The sequence below is a fragment of the Catharus ustulatus genome, chromosome 4 (genome assembly GCF_009819885.2).
Source record: "Catharus ustulatus isolate bCatUst1 chromosome 4, bCatUst1.pri.v2, whole genome shotgun sequence".
Taxonomy (NCBI): Eukaryota; Metazoa; Chordata; class Aves; order Passeriformes; family Turdidae; genus Catharus; species Catharus ustulatus.
This window is the reverse complement of record NC_046224.1, coordinates 55882737-55899401: the sequence shown is the minus strand read 5'-3', so window position 1 is coordinate 55899401 and position 16665 is coordinate 55882737. Positions and strand designations below refer to the sequence as shown.

General features: G+C 39.6%; 1 protein-coding gene across 1 annotated transcript in view; it reads right to left on the bottom strand.

Annotated features, from left to right (window-relative positions):
• Nucleotides 1–13171, bottom strand: part of GXYLT1 (glucoside xylosyltransferase 1) — a 30839-nt gene extending 17668 nt beyond the window's left edge. The window contains exons 1-2 of the mRNA XM_033056985.1: nucleotides 12934–13171; nucleotides 5291–5383 (exon numbers count right to left, since the gene is read on the bottom strand). Of these exons, the coding sequence (XP_032912876.1) occupies nucleotides 5291–5383; nucleotides 12934–13127 (287 nt within the window). The 5' untranslated portion in view covers nucleotides 13128–13171. The remainder of the gene's footprint in view (nucleotides 1–5290; nucleotides 5384–12933) is intronic.
• Nucleotides 13172–16665: the final 3494 nt, after the last annotated feature.

Here is a 16665-nt window from a genome sequence, read left to right as displayed (position 1 = left end):
TAGATTTTTATATGCACATTTCTAATTATTAATAGCTTCATCTTTTGGTGTGGCAGAACCTAGTGGAAAAGCTGGAGAAAAAGCAACAACAGAGTGAAATATGAACTGTATTTTAGTAAGGACGTTGCATAGACTAACAAAGAAAACTTGACAGACCTAATCTCTTAAAAAAAAAAAAAATCTCCAATAATGTGGGAGTTCTATCTCCTGCAGGGAAAGATAAACCTCTGGTAATTAAAATGAAAGAGAAAGAAGGCACTTGTAAACCAGCAAAAGATACGAGCAGGATGCCATGACAATTTGAGTCTTAGGAAGAAATAAGGGTACTAATTACATATGAGGGGTAGGGACAGTAAAACTAAAACACTTGAGACAGACCTCCACACATACTCCCATGAGTTTAGGAAGCACATTTAAAACAATTCACTTTTGACAATGTGAGTAAAAAGCATATATTTTAAAACATGCTACTCAGCAGCAGCAAAAGACCAGGTACAAGCTTTGCCTGAAGTATTTCTGTGCCAAGTGTAGACCTTCATTCCACACTGATTAATTCTGTTGTTAATAACCTCTGAGAGAAGAACATAGGTGGATATCCTTAGTGAATCTGCTACAACAAGGTTTTCCAGAGCCTGTCTGTCAAGACACTGCCTTATATTTAAAGATGTTTGCCATGACACATTGTATATTAAATTAGCATTTCTAGGTCAAAGCAATTATGAAGCTGCAATTTGATAGCAAGCTACACTTTTCTAAAACCTTCTTGGCATCCCAGCTGCACTTCCTGGGGAAAAAAACCAACACAAATTTCATTGGCACTAAAATACCCATCAGCTCCACAAAAAGCTTAGCTGTGTCCTTTAGACTTGACAGAAGGAACTGCAGTAGAGGTCACCTTTATTTGTATAAAGTTCTATTCTCATATAACACATGGAAAGCAGGTGAGAGGGTACCAAAACCTCAGGAACATCCTGTATGCAATTCCATCTAATTTGGTGCAATAAAAGTGGTTTTCATCATTAGCATAGAAAATATTACTTACATTCACTAAACTATGCAGAGAAAGTATATTCATATAATCAAACTGTTTTATTTCAAAGCTGGTACTACAATATACCTCAGAAAATCAAATGGTAGATACGCAATCCTTTTTGCTTTTAGTACCCTGTTTGATCTAAATCAGTCAACCACTAAGAAGCCTAACCAGCAGCCTTTAGTCACCAGACAAAAACAAAGCATATAGGCAGAGGAAGAAGACAGCAAAGCTACACTGATTAAAATGCAGCTCCCATACTTATTACAAGTAGGATCAAGGTAACTACAGACATTATCTGGATTTGAAGGTGAAGAAAATTCTAGTTTTTACTTAGCTTAATGTTCTACTGCACCACTGCATGAAAAACATGTCACAATCAAGAGCTCATTTTGCAAAAGTACACTAATGATACCACTGCATATGATGTCCCAATGTAATCTACTCAATGCCAACTCAATTAGTAGATTAGGTTTGAAGTTAAAATATGAGTAATTTTAAATTGACTATAAAAATAGAAGTCCCATTCTCCAATGAGCCAGACAGTTCAGAAAAATTCCTTTTTTAAGGACTGTCAGAATACATCTCAATATAACCACACCACATGAAGCTCAAAATACCCAAAAACTTAGTGAAACTTTCTACTTTAGCAGGCAATACAAGTTAAAACCCACTTAGCTGAAACATCCAACAACTGAAATCAGCCTGGTCAGATAGCCATAATAATGACCCCTAAGAATTTCTTCTTAGTCAGTCCCAATAGGAAATAAGCAACCATACCAGTTAGACAGTACTGAGTTCCTTGAAAGGTGTACTAGAACAGAAAAGCATCATCTAGACCATGCAAAATCTGAGCCTCATGTTTTCTTTATCAGCATTTTAAAGTTTTGATAAAATCTATACACTGTATGTAAAAGCAATCTCAAGCTTCCTCTGTCAAGGTGAAAGCTAACAAATAAATACTCTGTGCCAGAAGCACAACATAGGACATTCTCAATAAAATTGATAATCAGAATGGTGGTGAAAAAATGTGGGTGCTACAATGTCCTTCCCACATACAGCAAAAGCAATTGATCTTACACTGCTCAACTTGAAGATCCTTATTATTCATTATTAGAACCAGGACTGTTCAGAGTTCATCAATTTCAAATGATCTTCAACTACTGCATGACTCATACTGAAGTTTATATACACATCTCTCTCTTAAAAATTTTCCAGATTCCTCTATATGTCTCCAACATTTCTATCACACATACTCGAATCTTAAAAATCCATACAACATTAGTTTTCAGTTAATACACTTGGAGCTACTTATAGGAAATAATGTAGAAAGCTGCATTTCTAAAGTATCTGTGTCAAGTTCTCTCAGGGATAAACAAATCCCCGTGGTTCTGATATCCAGGAGAAAAAAAGCTAAGTGGAATTACAAGTTAGAAACAAAGAGATAAAAAGATAACTTTTTTCAGCAAAAAATTCTAAAAATCCCAAAGCCCACAATGTTTTAAAAACTTCAGTGGAAAATGGAGACATTCTAACTCTGAGATAAATTTTATGATTGCACTACTAGCAAAGATATTCCAGCTGTATGATGTGCTCTTCTAAACAAACACATTTGTTTAGTTTATTGAAACAGCAAGAATAGAACATCAGAATTTCCATTCACAAGCTCATTTACAAGCTGATTAAACAGTGCCGTCTGTTTTCACGGATTAAATCAGGCCAAATATATTCAAGATTTTTATTACTGCATTTCAATAACCAGACTCTGCCACCTCTATTAAAAGCAAATTAATTGGGTTTCCTGCTATTTTGTTGGCCCATTTATAAGCAGTGGAGTTAGCTATCCTCAGATTTCAATCAGATACATAACTCTAAGGTTTTCCTTATATCCTTCTCCCTATCTTAGTCTCTTCATAGTTCAGTTTCATTCTGTACCTCACTGCAACAATCACACCTACGACAAACACAAAGGTTTAGTCAATCCAGGATGAAATTACTTGGCCTAAATAGAACAGTTGTTCCTTCCCATTTCAGAAGATACCAAATTTAGAATCACAATGTTGTCTCTTTATGAAAAAAGCTTTCAAGATACTATCTTCCTGAAGAATCTTGAAGTGGCCCTTCAGATACTATCCCAGAAAATAAGAATGCTAAACTTCACTTGCTGTGGTTAATAAACATGCATGCAATTAAATTCATTGTTCTTCCCTCAAAAATCCTACTGCAAACCTGAGAACTAATAAGTATTGTACTTGAAGCAGCCTTCTGTTTCCCAGTGCACCCAGTACAATGGACACACTTTGTTTGAGAGTTAAACACAATTATAACTCATAGCCAAAGCTGAAACCGAACTGCAGTTCTCTCTTTGTTACTCCAGTCCATACAGGGAAATGAGGCTTAGGACACAGGTTCAAATGTTGGGCCACTGCAATTGCTGTTGCTATCCAAAGAGAAAGCACTTTCTCCTTCTCCCTGCCATCTTCCCCACTTCTCTTACACAAACTTACTGCACCTCTCCAACTCTAACTGAACTTATTAAACAGAATTAGAGTAAGTAAAGGTTGAGAGAAGTGGTGGCCCACTCTACGTTACAGTATCTCACTGAGGAATTCAACAAGCACTGAAGTCAGCACAACACATGGGGATTATCAATGGTCATTGATAAAACAATCATCTTAATGTGAAATGTTTAATCTGAACACTACACACCCTTTACTCATTTAAGCATCTTTTTTTTTTCACTTTCAAAATGTATAAACATGAAATTCTGCAAGCATTAGGCATTCACTATGAACCATATTTCATCATGAAAGTGGACTCATTCACTAAAGCCATAATCAATGCATACTCCAACAGAATAGTCTGCACAGCCACATATGGAATTCTTAATAAATTAATACTGGTTACAGCTTAAGGTATGTGCAACTAAACTGCATGGGATTTATCCATTTGCCTCAAGCCTGACAGAATATCCAGAAAGGAATTTTTCTGCTATTTTTGTGCATTACTTTGTATTCATGGACTTCTTCATGCTTAGTGGGGTCAGAAGACATGAAGACCCTCTCCTCTCTCAGCACTACAAGTGTTAGACTGGCCCAGATGTCCAAGGACTAAATGAAGCTTAAAATCACATTCTATCTCTCCACCTAGCATAAGCTAAGCTCCTACACCCTCAATCAACAACATTCAGCTTCTCCCACTGCACTAAACTTCATAAAGCAAAACTCCCAAAAGCTAACCTAGAAGGAAAAAAAAGTTGTTTATGTCTATTCAAATAGCTAAATCTGCCTAACAAAGTCAGATGAATCCCTATGGATTGACACAGTATGGATTGCTACCAACGGTAACGAGAAAAACTCAGCAGCCCCAAATTGTTCACTAACAGAATAAAAATCAATCTAAGTAACCTCTCTAAGGAATTTCTTGACAAGTGATGAGCTTAAAAAGCACTGACAACACACAGAGAAGAATAAGGGATCTAAAACCCTTCCCATAATTATAATTTTCAAAAAAATACTAAGTCGTATGAAGCTAAGAATTTTTCCCTTTAACAGGAAAAGATAACCATATCAAAGGATGATCAGCAAAATTTCAAATGTAAGAAAAACAGACTTACAACTTCAGTTATATACAGAAGAGAACAATGCAGGTCAGAGAACAACCTGATAAGTAGCTTACTTCTTTGCAATCTATGTACTGTGACAACCTAAAGCATCTGAGCCACCATGACAAAACATTTAAACTTATTGTTCAAGATGCAGCATTAAGGAGACAGTCTAATCTTTAACATATGAAATGTTAAAGAACATTCAGAATGGTCTCTTCAGTGCTTTTGGATGAAGGAAATTCTTAAATTCGATGAAACATAGAACTTGAATTTTAAAAAATCAATATGCAATTACTAAGTATATCATTTTATTGCAAGTTATATCATGGGTATCAGTGTGCAGCAAATGTTATTTTAGGAAAATAATTATCATTAACTGTTCAGACGATATTAAGAGGGGCTTTTAAAAGATGTTAGCAAGTTTCTATTTAATGAAGCAACATAATTGAAAAATCTACTCTAGATAGTAACACTTGAGTCTACAATTCCAGAACATAATGTTACAAGAAAAAAAACAACTAAAGGCAATCACAATATAAGCAGGTGAAATGATCAAAATATTTTGTTTTGTCACCCAGGTAAAGAGCCAAAAAACATCAGCTAGATCTGTCTGCAATCAAACAATAAAGTACTATTTAACAACATCCTACCTAAAAGCAGCTTCCCAAAAGCAGTTCATTCCACAAACATCAGAGGGCAGCATCCAATAGGAATTCCAGAAAGATACAGACAAATTCTTACACCTAACAGAATAAGACAAAAATAACCTATATAAATGTTACTGATTTTATGGTAAAGTTAAATGACGTCTCCTAGCTCAAGCATAACTTGAACAGGTAATTATTTGGCAGAAAACTGGTTATGTAATGCAACTTGAATACAAAGGAGAAGGTATTAGATGTCAATCAGAATTTTTTAAAAGTAAAATGGTCCCATCCTTTAGCCTTTCCTCTTCATATGTTTTCAGAATGAGAAAAACAGAAGGGCTGAGAGTTTTGAGGATCCTCCTATGTTCTAGGCTTAAATTAAGGAGTGCATGGCAACACTTACTGCTAGAAAGAATGTCACCTTTTCAATACCTTTGTTTACTCAAAGCAGAGGAGCAACTGTAACTTTTCATTTTTGAGGTTACATTACCCATTTAACAAAATCCCTATTAATCTGTTACTCTAGTCAGTGCAAATGTGCAAATCTGATTTTTAATAAAAAACAGAACTTAGTAGCATCGAGGAATTCCATTGTTTCATCACAAATGGTTAATGCAATACAAAAATAATCACAACACTTCACAAGTTTTCTTTCTTCATACTAATAGCAAGACTAATAATTTATTGACTTGTGCTACACTAACAGCTAAAGAAAGAGCAAGGTTTACTACTTCACCATTACATTTTATGCAAGAGTAATATAGGAAATATTTTATAATAGAAACAAAAGTGTATATTTCAAAGATTCTGGTGAGAAAATCAACATCAAGAATTATGAACTGAAATGAGTAAGCACAATATTGTAAAGCAAGAGATACTCTTGAGTGACCTTCTCTGCTCCCTGCCCTGGTGATACAAAGCCAGTAGTGTTTATTCTCCTTTGAAGGTTAGTATCTGTGAATGAAAGACATGTGCAAGAAGAAAACTGACCAAAAGCTGCTGATGAAAAGGAATTTAAGGACTATAGCTCAGAACTCTACTGAAAGTTGGCTTTGCAAGTTTGAAATTAATCAGTATCATCCTGGTAATGTAATCTGAAACCTGCAAAGGCCAATGTTTGGCAAACACCAGACAATAATAGCTTAACATAGCATCAAAGAATGTCAAGCTGTGTAATTTCTACTTTTTCTAACACTTAAGAAAAACTACCTGATAAACACAGTGTTTCACAAAGCCTCATTTAAGTGCTGTGGGGGATGGTGTAGTTCTTTGGTAGATGACAGGAAATCCTTGTATTCTGCAGATAAATGTGTTTGCAAGAATTTTCAAGTAATTTTATTTCATGACTTAAGAATGCTCTCCACAAATAAATATCTAGGTACAAAAAATGAAAATATAGGCTGCAACTCTATTTCAGGGATGTCTGCACTACTCTTTACCAAAGTATAAAAACCATGAGCTCTCTCTACCAGATTCTTTCTTATATTACTCTTCATGGCTTTTGATGTTTTATAAAAACTTCAAGGCACATAAGGTCTTGCACTTACACGAAGAACAATTTTCATGATCTCTACTATTAGCTTTTCGAAGTAACTGCTTCTCATTACTTTTAGGATAAACTAATAGACAATGTCTCCAAAAGAGTTTTCTGGTTTGGAAGACTATTATGTTATTATTACAGGGAATTCCTCTTCCAATTGTCAACGAGTTTTCTTAGCTCTCTTGAGAATTACCCTACCCAAACTACCAAGGCAAATCTGAAATAATGGCTAAGTAATTTCTCCGACACATTAGGCATTTCCAACATTCCATATAGCACAAGACTATCAGCATTGAGTTTGATTCATAAACAGCAGGTTTAAAACAGGATACATAGGTATGCAATTTACCTAATGTTAGCTCAAGACATTCTCCTGTCAACAGCAATTTCTCTCAATTGACCACATGTTACCATATTCTCCAAAGCTGTTTTATACGAAGAATTAAGAGACTTGAATAATTGGACATTTTCTTCTCATCACTCACAATAAGGTCAATAAAAAGCCACTCATTTTTTTACTTGAAATAAAATTTGATGAAAGCTTGGACTACAAACACTTGCTTTACACAACTAGAGAGATGCACTGTACCTGTTCACAAACAGGTACAATCACTGTGACCTCAGAGAGGTTACTAGTCAGACAGGAAAGTCACCTTCAGTACTACAGAGGGATATTTTGCTCACATCTATTATTGTTATGTGATTAAAGGCCAGTCTCCACAAATAGAAAGTGGAAAATAATGTCAGGTAAAACAAACTAAGCAATGCACATAGAGTACCTTACACAGCTCTGATTCACAGAGGCAGAGAGCCCATGAGCCACCAGCCTAGATAACAGGAGAGACTCTCCAGGCCAGTTTACCAACTGCCTAATGGGGTTACTGCCTGAAAGGGTGTAGGACTCATTGTGGGATCAAAGGAGAGGAGGAAGGAGGAGACAAAAAACACAGAGAAGACAAGAAGGTCCAGTCACATGTGAAGACTTCTGTTTTCCTGGATGACAGGAGTGGCTCTATTCCATCTGCACATACAGAGGACAAAGTGCCTGCAAACGAGAAGATGGCCACAGATCCTAGGGGCCCACGAGCCTGCAGTGCCAGGGACTGGAGAGATGTGTGTGCACACAGCGTGGGGTGTGTGCATGCTGGTGCACAGAACCATCAGCAATCAGATCAGCCTGCAAGCAGAGCAACAGGCTCAGGAGCCAGGAGTCAGACAGGCCACAGGACTGGCCCAGACTGCAGAGAACAGCGAGTCAGAGCTACTGAAAAACCTTTCTCTTACCTAGCCACAAGAGATTAGGGTCTGAGGGATGACAACTGGAAGCACCAGAAAGTCTGAGCTGGCCACCTGGGGTTTGAGGAGTGGTTAACGTTTAAGGCTATAGATAAGGACCAGCTATCCAAAAGACTCGCTTTCATGAAGTAATCCTGCAGCCAGTTGCCACAAGGCTAAGGCCAGTAACTGGAAAGATCCAGCACATTCATCTGTACAACATGTGTCTGCACATCCAAGAGGGTGTGAGTACCAGAAAAATAATTGGGGCTGCAAGCCTCAAGGATTCACACACTCAGGTCAGCAACAGTGGAGGCCAGAGGATCAGCAGCCTGTTCACGGATGGACCAAGTGTCTAAGGCCAGTTACTGGAGGGATCCACCTTACATACATTTATGTATTTTTCATTAAAACCTTTTACCCTGATCAGTCAGAGAAAGGAGCAGGATCAGGACACTTGTTTGTGGTTGTGCAAGCACTGTTTCATGTGTGCTGATCTCTGTGGCCACCCATGTGTGTATGCACTAAGAGCCTATGATCCCACTGGAATAAATGCCGCGCTTTGCTACTGCCTGGACCCAGGAACACGGAAATGCAGCAGCCTTGCCTCCATCACACTACTCGGCTGGACATATCCTAAACCTTCCACTGTCAAAAGTATTAAAAAATAGAAGAAATGTGAAGTTTCAAAAAATCACTGGTGTTTATAGACAAGCATTCTCAGTGATCTGTTTGCTAATTCAAATAATCTCTCCCTTAAGCAACCAGACATTTCTTAACACCTTTATCAGTCATTCTAGCTTCAACATCCTGGGGTAGTAGAAATGTTAGTATTGTAGACACAGAAAAGGTCTATTTCTGAAAACTTTTCAGAATGAAAAGACAATTTCAAATTAGTGTGTAAAATACACAGCACTGCATAAGTAGCAGTCATGAAGACTGAGGCCCTGTGCTCAGGCAAGTCAAGTTTTAACCATAAGAAATCCCTCAACAATCAGTGATAACCTCCTTTTTTAATGGAGACCATGTCAGAAATACATTTCTATCCATGTGGCATCTTTTGTAACTCCACAGCAAACTTAGTAGAATATCCAAATGGTGAGGGGGGTGGCCCTGATGACTATGTTCCTGCCATTCCTTTCATTAACAACCTAAGTTTCATCAACTGCATGAACCAACCAATACAGACTAATGTCTCTCCTACAGCATAGTCCAGAAGTGCAGCAAAACAGGAAGGATGAATTTCCTTTTTGCCCATAATCACACAGAAGTAAAAAACTGGGATGATAAGATGTTTAATTCAACTCCCAAATGCACTAAGAATTCCTAATTCTCCTCAATAGCTCTTTCTGAACATTTGCAGCAATACCACGAATTTGTTATGACATATCTTGCCATAGAAGCAATGGTTTTATTAGACAGGAGATAGTCAATGCAATGCTAGATGTCTGATACCTAAACATTTTAACTGGAAAAATCTTGTTAACTTTTCATTGCTTCACAACATTCCTATGAAATGTAATATTTGCTGGTCAAATGTTTGTCAAATGCAGCAGTTTTCAAATTAATTTTCAACTTCAAATCATTCAACGTTTCCCCCTGTTAAGTTTACCTCATATTTTTAAGTTCTTTGACAGGTTCTGGACCAATTTCTTAAAATAAGAATAGAGGAGAAGCAAACTGGTGAAACTGCTGGTTAATCTCTGATACTGATGAAAACAGCTGTGTACAGGCCAAGGAGAGAACAAGCTACCTGTCACAATGACCCTCCTCTGCTAAGCTTGTGGATATATTTTTGTACCCTTTCCCATGTGCTATAATCCACTTAACTCTCCCTCTGCCAGAACAGCTAGAGAGCAAGAGACCAGTACAATCAAACATCAGTGCTGCACATAGCAGAAAGGTATGGCTGGCAGCACAAAAATGCTGAACTACAGTGTAAGGGAAACACTGACCTCACTAAATTCACAGAACTGACAACAGACTGATTCCTTCTGTGTATCTCAAAATTGGTATTAGAATAGCATTTTTTGGACCTGAATAGAAAGATAAACATCTTCTGCCTAACTGAAGTAGCAATATTGACAAAATATTGCCTTTGAGGGAGTCAGCAGCTCCTCTCAGTTTTGTTTCATCTGCAAACTTGTTAAGTATCCCTTCCAGTCCTGCATCCAAGGCATTTATGAAGATGTTTAGCTACTAAATTATTAAAGCGTTCTTCAGCTGTTTATATCAAGTCTCAAGATACAAGCCTTTAGTCCAGAGTAGCATTTGAAACAAACAACCCCTCACCAAACTGATTATCCAATAAATTCCTGTGAATATGATGTTTGTTGAAGGATCCTGCCTCAGCCTGCAATTCTAGTTTCAATGCGGTACTTCCTTTTAAATTATTTTCTTCTTAAACATCCCATCACCACTGTTAAATTCTTTCAGGTGTAATATTCCAAAACATTATTCAAGGCTTGAAATTTTTATGTTTACATGTTTCCAAAAACTACCAGAAAATCCAACATCTCCCTCCCCCATCCCAGAGCATGATCAAGCTCTTCCTGCCCTTGTGGCATACACCAAACTAGACTATTCAGGCAAAGAAAACACTTCTTGGCTAAAGAAAACAGAAAAACACTGCTGAGTGCATGAATGCCTTCAAGATGATAGTTAGATTTGCTTTGCTGAACTGTATTTTAAAGTTATCAGTGAACACAGGTGAAGCAACCCATTTGTGAAAGTTACTATTAATGCATACAAAATGTTAAACTTAAGGATTAGAAAGTGATCTAAATGCAATTTACTCTGTAAGGTTATTCACCCTTCAGGATATTATATGATCACAAGACAGAAGTGGGCATAAAACAGACAGGTGGCCATAGCACTGTGTGAATGCACATAGTGAAGAAGTAGCTGATGTTTAAGAACTGAAAAACACCAACACATTCAGCAAGATGCATGTGTCACTTACAAAAGCAAATGTAATACAGTTTAACACTCGAGAATAATTTACAAATGCATCTAAAGGAACATTCAGTCTTAACAGCCAGCGGAGAGAGTTCTTCCTTAAACAAAAGCCTTTTAGAGTCTGACTCACAAATAAGTTTGGCACATGCACTTTTTGCACAAACAGCATGTTTCAATAACTTATAACAGGGGATGCTTACCCTGAGCCTTCAGTTTGGCAGCAGTTTATAGGCAAAGAATTCCCACATAAGTGACAATGGACACCGATTTTACAGGGAGATATGCCCCCACAAAACTGTATGCAGTGGAATTATTTGTGACACTTGAGATCTTTAGAAAAGAACTTTCTCAGTTAGTAAAACTTTTCTATATGACAAGACAGGGCAGATTTATATCTCGTCTGATATCACTGCAGCAAGAAGCTTCTTGCACCTTGTTGAGGTTCTTCCCCACTCATATTTTAAAACCACACTTTTAGAACAAATACTAAAACAGTATAGCTTTTAAAATAAACTTGGAATTTCTTTTTCTTACTAGCAGTATGATGCTGCTTAATGTCCTTTCAGTGTTTCATAGTACAAATCATTTATTAACATTATCATCTTCTACCCAACAAAAGTTTGCTTCATTTAAACTGCATGTTTTCTTTAGTGAAGCAAAAATCATACATACGGCTTTTTTCATCGTATTTTTATTTAGAAATAGTAAACTTCAACCAGTCAGAAGGAGTTTTTAATCGTGAGCTAGAAGAATCTGTATTAACTTGAACTAAAGAAAAACACGGGGGAAAAATTCTTTTAAGTAGTTACACCAGTTGAAAGCAGGGTTTCACATTTCAGCTGACTCCACCCCTAATAATTCAGAATGCTGTTCCACGGTATTTTAAGATTGTTAAGTCAGAGCTTGTCATCCTGGCGTCCTCCGTAAGTCCTTTACAACTGCATCGACACTTTCACAATTACATGATGAGGCAATACAGAGCGCTGAGTTGGCCAAAATCCAGGTAGTTTTCAGGCAGGTCACCGCACCAGCTGAACTCACTCGTGCGCTCAGAGCACAAGGAAACATGGACTGGGGGCGCCAGAGCTTGTACAGCACTGGGAAGCCAAACCAATAAACTCACTTTGCTTTAAACTGCTGTAAAACCAGGGCAGAGGTAGAGCTAAACTGACCCAGAATGGTCTGGTCCTAATTTTTCCTCCATTTCAGCAACAGATTTCTTATCACTCCTCTTTCCCTGGCTTTAGGACTCCGGTAGCCACAGCTGAACAGGATTATGAAACTATAATCTAAAGGAAAACTAGTAATTTCCATTCCATAACCTCACTTACCACTTGGCCGCATTAAAATTTCTGCTGACAGAGGGAACAGAACTATGCAGAGTGTGAGATGCTCGGATATGCACCCCTGTAATTACAGAACTGAACTCACTGGTTTCTGTGAGAAGACTGATTGTATTAAGGTACCCCAAAATAAAGCTCTGCTTCACTGAAGTTACAGTTGAAACTCATAAAGTTACTAAGTTTCAGACCTGAAGGAGCACCGTGAAATTTTCTGCTTTTGGAAGAGGGAAACGCAATCCTCGTTGCTTCACTCGCCCCGTCCCCCCAGGCAGCGGCCAGGGACGGGCTCAGCGCCGCGGGGCCGCGCACGGGGCCACTCAAAGTTTTGTTTGTTCAAGGCTTTAAGGCTTCCCCGGCCCGCGGGACGCCGGGAGGGAGCGCACGGAGCCCCCACCGCCCGCTGCCCCGAAAGCGCCTCCCAGGCCCCGCTCCGCCCGCGGCCGGGACGGAGCCCGGCGCGCTCCCAGCCCTCCCCGCAGGAATGCGGCAGGAACCGCCGCCCGCGCCATCCCCGGCCCCGCGCCGCGTACCTGCCGCTCCCCGCTTCGCCTCGGCCCGCGCTCCCCGCCTGCCGCCGGGCGCCGGGCGTGGCGGGCTCTCGGGCCTGCCTGTCGCGGCCGCCAGGCTGCTGCTCCAGGGAGAGGGCCAGCTGGCTGAGGCCGTAGAGCAGCGAGCAGACGGCGCAGCCCAGGCACAGCAGCGCCACCCGCGCGAACCGCCGCATCCTCCCGCCCGGCGCGGCTCGGCCGGGCGGGCCGGCGGCTCCGGCAGCTCCACGGGCGCGGCGGCGGCGCGATCCCAGCGCGGGCCCGGCGTGCGAGGGGCGGGCAGGGGCGGGCCCGGGGCCCGGGCCGGGCGGGCCGCAGGGCGGGGCTGCAGTGCCGCCCACTGTTTATTTCCTCGGAAAGTGAAAAAAGCCACCGCCCCGTTTTCCCGCTGCATCCCTCCCTCCACCGCAGCTCTGTGCTCACCCTGGTCTCGTGCCCGTTCAGGCCTCCCGAACATCGCTCCCTGGGAAAAGTCGAGACACGAAATAGCCAAAAGTAGAGACAGTGGCAGCCCCGGTCTGTTCCGCACCTTGAATCCCGTGTACAGTTTTGAGAACTTCAATAAAAGAGTGTAAAGCTGTGAAAGGGTGTGTACCTTCATTAAGGGCAAAAGTGGGGCTAAAGCTCCCTCAAAATGACACTATTCCCCCGCTCTCAAGGTTTTTGTTGCACTAACTTTCCCTGTGTGAAAGCTTCACAGCTGCTTCTGCACAAGGATATTCTATACGTATGAATATCTAAAGGGAAGGTGCCAAGAGGATGGAGACGAACTCTTCTTGGTGGTGCCAAGCAATAGAACAAGAGGCAGCAGGAGAAACTGGTACTCAGGAAGTTCCATCTGAATGTGAGGAAGAACTTTACTGTGCAGGTGACCGAGCACTGGAACAGATTGTCCAGAGAGGTTGTCGAGTCTCCCTCACTGGATATTCCAGAACCGTATGGACACAGTCCTGTGCAATGTATTCTAGGAGGAGACCCTGCTTGAGCAAGTAGGCTGCACCAGATGACCCACTGTGCTCACTTTCAACTTTACCCATTTTGTGATATTCCCACTCATTCCTTAGGCAGCTGAAGTTACACAGATGTCCCTTCTCCTTGTATAGACACAGTCAGAGCATGTAAATTACTTTGGCCTCCAGCCCTCTTCCCACCTCTGGCCCTGGCACACAGGTGACTGTGTGGCACACAGGAGCAGGTGGGTGCTCCTGGGACAGGGAGATGCTGGACCAGAGAAGCTTGGAGAACTGAGCCCGAAGGATTTGTTAGCAGTCACTAGCAAAGTGACTCACCAAGTCATGCTTCTGGACAACAAAAGGTAGGGCTGGGAAGCGGCAGAGGAAATAACAGCTATGCATTCTGCTAAATAGGGGGAATATTGGTTAGGTTTCAGCTGATTCCAACACAGTAGTACATCCTCTCTCTCTAGCCCAGACCATTGAGCAAAAACCTAACAGCTAAACTAACCTATACTATTGCCAAGGTAAGTATTTTAAAGTCATCAATCAGGGCTGCTCCCTCATCTTCTGACACTGGTTTAAAAAATATATATAAGTTTGGAATAATTCTGCATACTTTTTTGTCCTTACAGCGCATTTGTCTCACTTTTTTTCTATGGACTAGAAACATCCTTTTTTAAAAATAAGTGATAATATCTCCATTCAGGACCCTGCATTTTAAGAAAAATGCCAACATGATTTCCAATAAACCATAAAATATAGTTCTGCTATACTTTTTGTGGTCTAAGGATGTATGTTACATGTGAATGTCCATAAAACCTGAGCCATAGCCTACTGCTGTTCTTGGCTGTGCTTGAAAGAAGGGGAAAGCAGGATGCCAGCTGGCGACAGTGGTAGCTGGAAGAGAACTATTGCCAAAATTGTTCATAACCTCCTCCTCAAAATAAAAAAAAAAAAAGAAATTAGGGGAAAAGGTGGCCCTCAGAAAATATGGGATGCTCAACTCTATTTGCAGTGGAGATACTGGGATTATTATTAGGAGATACAAACAGGGAAATCGAGGCTGAGAAAAAAAACAGAATGTAGAATCAAGAGAAGTAAAGAACTAGGGAGGATGAAGAGAAATCAGGGCCAAAGATGGCAAGATGGTGATGGGATAGTCATAGATGAAATGGCAAAGGATATGTAAAGAGAACTCTGGAAAGTGATTACTGGCTTGCACTGCAGGAAGAACTAGCTCTGAAAGCACCACTCAAGGTCCTAACTGCCCCTTCTGTTCTGTGTTCCTCAGTGCTTTCTGCCACAGCCTGCCATTCAGCTTCCCTGATTTTGTCTTTGTGCTCAAAATCAGGTTCATTGCTCCCATTGCATATCTACCTATCGACCTGTGTCATGAATTCTTGCATTCTCCCACTTCACAGCACCCCACATACGCTGTCAAGTCCATATGGCAGGGCATGAGTAACTCAGAGACATGAGAGTCAGCGTAGACAGATACAGTGGAGTAGTTACTGACAGCAAGCTTAAAAGCAGAGACCACTTATTCCCTGCTGAGGTGTGACACCTGTCTTTTAGGTGGAAGAGTGTTCCAGCTAGGGAAAGAGGTCTGAAGAGTGTTAGAGTGGCACCAAGAATGAATGTGGCAGATGGGTAGTAATAAAGGTTTCATGCTTCAGAAGAAGAAATTACATTCTTAGAAGAGAAAACAATAAAAAAGGAGTGCTAAAGAGAGGTGACATAGGAATATATATTTTTTTTTTATTATTATCAACCATGTCATTACCCAAATATGAATTTAAGGGCTTCTCTTCAGTCAGTGCTGTGAATAATTAATGAATGAGAATGTATCTGCAGTGCTCTAAAAATATAACTAAGGCAAGGTCAGAGAGAAAGTGTCGTTGTTAAGCTCTCTGTTGCTATTGGGGAGAAAAAAACGGCTGAACTTACACACAAGGTTTTTTTCACACTGCAAAATCTGTCCATTTAATCTATGAGTTGGTCTGATAAAAGATAAAATGCTTCTTACTATGAACTTGGCCTTGTGAGTAAGGGAGATAAACAAAAGTAACTGAAATGCCACAGTTAAATTGTATCACTGAGAAAAAAAATTATCAGATGGTATATAATAACCCAATTCTGTTTTTAAATTCTTTAATAACAATGTATCTTTATGACTCACCATTAATAGTTTATGAACAATATGTAACATTTTATGCTACAAGGTCTTTAAATAACTAAAAACATGAAGAGTAACAATCAGATACAAATTCTCTCCTTGTATCAATTATTTTAAATATTTAAATCCTTTTCTTGACTAGAATTTAGCTACTTAGCCCTGGTAACTTTTGTATCTTTAGTATACAATTCTATTTACTACATCCAGAACTAGCTCAAACCCAGAAAAAAAGCTATCTTACTAAACTACAGGTGTTAAATAAGACAATTTGAAAAAAAAATCAGCATCTGATACTTCTGCAAGTGTGTTCATAAGGGTCATAAGAGTAGCCACTGTGAGCCAGAAAAGGAAAACAACATTCTAACAACTCATTAGATCGAGAAAAGAAAAGAAAAGAAAAGAAAAGAAAAGAAAAGAAAAGAAAAGAAAAGAAAAGAAAAGAAAAGAAAAGAAAAGAAAAGAAAAGAAAAGAAAAAAAAGAAAAGGAGTCTACTCAGATGCATTTCTGTCATTCCCCCGGTTTAGTTCTTTCACAAAATTAAACCATTAATTAAGTTGGTAAAGCAATAAGATTTTGTGCTG